The sequence below is a fragment of the Propithecus coquereli genome, unplaced genomic scaffold (genome assembly GCF_000956105.1).
Source record: "Propithecus coquereli isolate 6110/MARCELLA unplaced genomic scaffold, Pcoq_1.0 Scaffold291, whole genome shotgun sequence".
Taxonomy (NCBI): domain Eukaryota; kingdom Metazoa; phylum Chordata; class Mammalia; order Primates; family Indriidae; genus Propithecus; species Propithecus coquereli.
The window spans coordinates 707,642-710,484 of record NW_012148519.1 but is presented as its reverse complement, the minus strand read 5'-3'; the positions used below and the strand labels follow the sequence as shown (position 1 = coordinate 710,484).

General features: G+C 38.5%; 1 protein-coding gene across 1 annotated transcript in view; it reads right to left on the bottom strand.

The window, feature by feature from the left end:
• Positions 1 to 2,843, bottom strand: part of AP2B1 (adaptor-related protein complex 2, beta 1 subunit) — a 163,949-nt gene that overhangs the window by 73,587 nt on the left and 87,519 nt on the right. The window contains exons 14-15 of the mRNA XM_012648629.1: positions 1,317 to 1,358; positions 312 to 458 (exon numbers count right to left, since the gene is read on the bottom strand). Of these exons, the coding sequence (XP_012504083.1) occupies positions 312 to 458; positions 1,317 to 1,358 (189 nt within the window). The remainder of the gene's footprint in view (positions 1 to 311; positions 459 to 1,316; positions 1,359 to 2,843) is intronic.

Below are 2,843 nucleotides of genomic sequence, written 5' to 3'. Positions count from 1 at the left end.
TGTATACCAGATTTTCAGTAGATTAACTTCAATGTTGACAAACTAGACAATATTTCTAAACATGGAAACAAAACTCAAATATTTAATATTTCCAATTTTAAGTCTCATTATAAAAATGTCTAACAAGAGTGCTATTGATGCTTCCTATTGCTAAGTTTGAAACCACCCTTCATCTCCCTCTTAAATCCTCCAGAACAAGGGCCGAAACCTTGGATTTATTACCAGTGGAAGTAATACAAATGTTAGAAGTGAAATGATTTGGGTCCTGTCCATTAAGAAAGAAAGTATTGCCATGCTAACTCTTTACTTACAGCTTTAGGAGCCACATATCCACCAGGAGCCATGCCTATGCCTGTGGACAGTTCAAACAGGTCATTCAGACCACTGCTGACCACGGCAGGAGTAGGTGAAGGAGCAAAGGTTGCAGGCACTGATGATGGGATGAAGGATTGTCCCACCTGTGGGGGGAGGGAAGGGAAGGGAGAGATCAGGAAGAGCAGATTAATAGTCCTTAAAATGTTGCTATATATTTTAGCACTATTGATAAATCAATAAGAAAACACCGTAATTAGATTCTTAGGAGTTGAATAGTATATTCTTTCTTTTTTAATCAGCACAGTTATTTTTTCATTACTGATAAGATACACACACTCTTTAGAAGCTTTATCGAAAGAGAGTACTCAGTAGGATATAGGAACACCGTAATCCAAGATTTTGTGTATTTGTTTCCAATTTTAGCTTCCATGATTCTGTGCAAAAGGCCTACAGGTACCCTAACAAAGGAGGGGGAGTTTGTTTCTATAGAAAGAGGGAGAAGCATCCAACTTAAATAGCAGTTCCATTTCTACTCCAGTTCAGCAAAGTCTTATTTCCCCATTTAGGCATAAATATCTAGTAGGAAGCTCTCCTAGGGAGATGGATATTCACACCCCCCAAACTAACTCGTTTATGAGGAGAGTCTCACTCTGAGTCCACCCAGCTCTCTCAAGTTCTTTCTAGATGACAGCAGGGAATAAGAGCATTCTCTAGTCAGGATGGGAGGTTCCATTTCCTTTAGCTTTTTAATGTCAGAAAGACAAAGATCTCTATAGGCACCAGAGTACTAATCCCTAAAGACGTCCGTAACACCATATGTGGTGCATGACCCCAAAGATTCCAAGTAACCCTATACTACTTTCTACTCTGCATATACTGTAATAGAGGTTTTGGTGTGCAGTTCTAGATAGTAGCAGTGGCTGGTCTGATAATGTGTACATAGGAAAGGCATCAAACAGGGGGCAGCGCTTCCCATGGTGAAAAAAATGGATGGCACTTACTGCCGGACTTCCTCCAATGCCCCCGCCAAGGTCACTGCCAAGCTGAAAGAGAGAAAGGAGAGAGAGGAGAGAGAGGTAGAGTTCATTTAGCTAAGTACTAGATGCCCATATAGAACCTATAAATTGTTCTACCAAGTTGCTGGAAATACATGCCATTCAAGCTGTCTCCCAAAGCCTAAAGAAATTCTAGATTGCAAAGAAATGTGTATTACGGGAACCAAGCGGTGGCAGTGATGGTGTATGGGTTTTGAGAAAACTTGGAAAGAAGATGGAGCTGGGACATCTCTGGGATGTTCCAGATCCAATCTTTCCACTGGGTTACACAGGTACAAACCCAAACAAGATTTAAAGAGTTTGTATATTCTAAGAAGCTCTATCCCCAAGCAACAATGTTTTCAGTATATTTTATTTTTTCTTTAAAAGAAATTTAAGGGGGGGGGAAAGGAAAAGGCAAAGAAAAACTAAAATGTACCTTGATCTACAAAGCCTGTGGCCCTACTGAAAGGTGGGAACCAAACTAGTACTGAATTGCAATTTTAAGCTTCAAAAATTACAGGTGAAGCAAAAGTGATTTTTAGAGTTTAGAACATTCCTAAGAAAGAAAACAGTTGGGAAAGAAAGATATCCTACCTGGGGAAGAAATGGGGAGGCATGCAATGCTTCGAATCTCTTTCGCAGCATTATCACTAAGGAAAAATACTGTGATTTATTTGGAGTAGACCATTTAAAAGGATGCTAAGCATTAGAGAATCAGACTAACTGAATTAGCTAGCTGACAGGAAAATAATTCCACATGGTCTTAGTCCTGCTTTTTTTCTCAGGGTCCCGAGACCCTCCTTGAATCATCAAATGCCATGTCTGCTCTAAAAACGCTTTCCTTTATTGTCTACAGAAACTTAGAGATATAATTCACCCTGAAGTCAGTCTTCCATGGCAGAAACATTAAAGAAGAGCTGAAGTTGAAAATAGCTAGCATGTAAGAAATGTCAAACATATATAAACACAACTAATGGCACTGTTTAAAAAGCAAAAACTACTTTTTTTGGGTTACAGTTCCACATTTTCTTCTTCCCTAGTTCTCACTATGCATCTAAAACACCTCCTTGAATCATCAAATGCCTTGTCTGCTCTAAAAACACTTTCCTTTATTGTCTATGGAAACTTGGAGATTGTTGTAGTTGTGTTGAAAGACAAAATTATACTGCATTTTTAGGATTTGTGAAAGAGGATTTATTTATCTTCTCAATGATCAGATAGTAGTATGTAAAATGGCATTTCCAAAATTTAAAAATCTTAAATATTCAAAAATACCACAAAAGTCTGTTGAAACATGACAGAAAATAACCCTGGCAGGTGCTTCATAACTGGCATTAGCAAAACATGCTCTGCACAAACTATAAGGCATTCGAAACCACAGAGCCAACATTTTCAGAATTGGTTCCCTGAAGACTACTTAATGGCTGGACATGGGATGAAAATCACATACTTAAATAAAAAGGTCATCCCAACCAAGAATCTGAATAACTG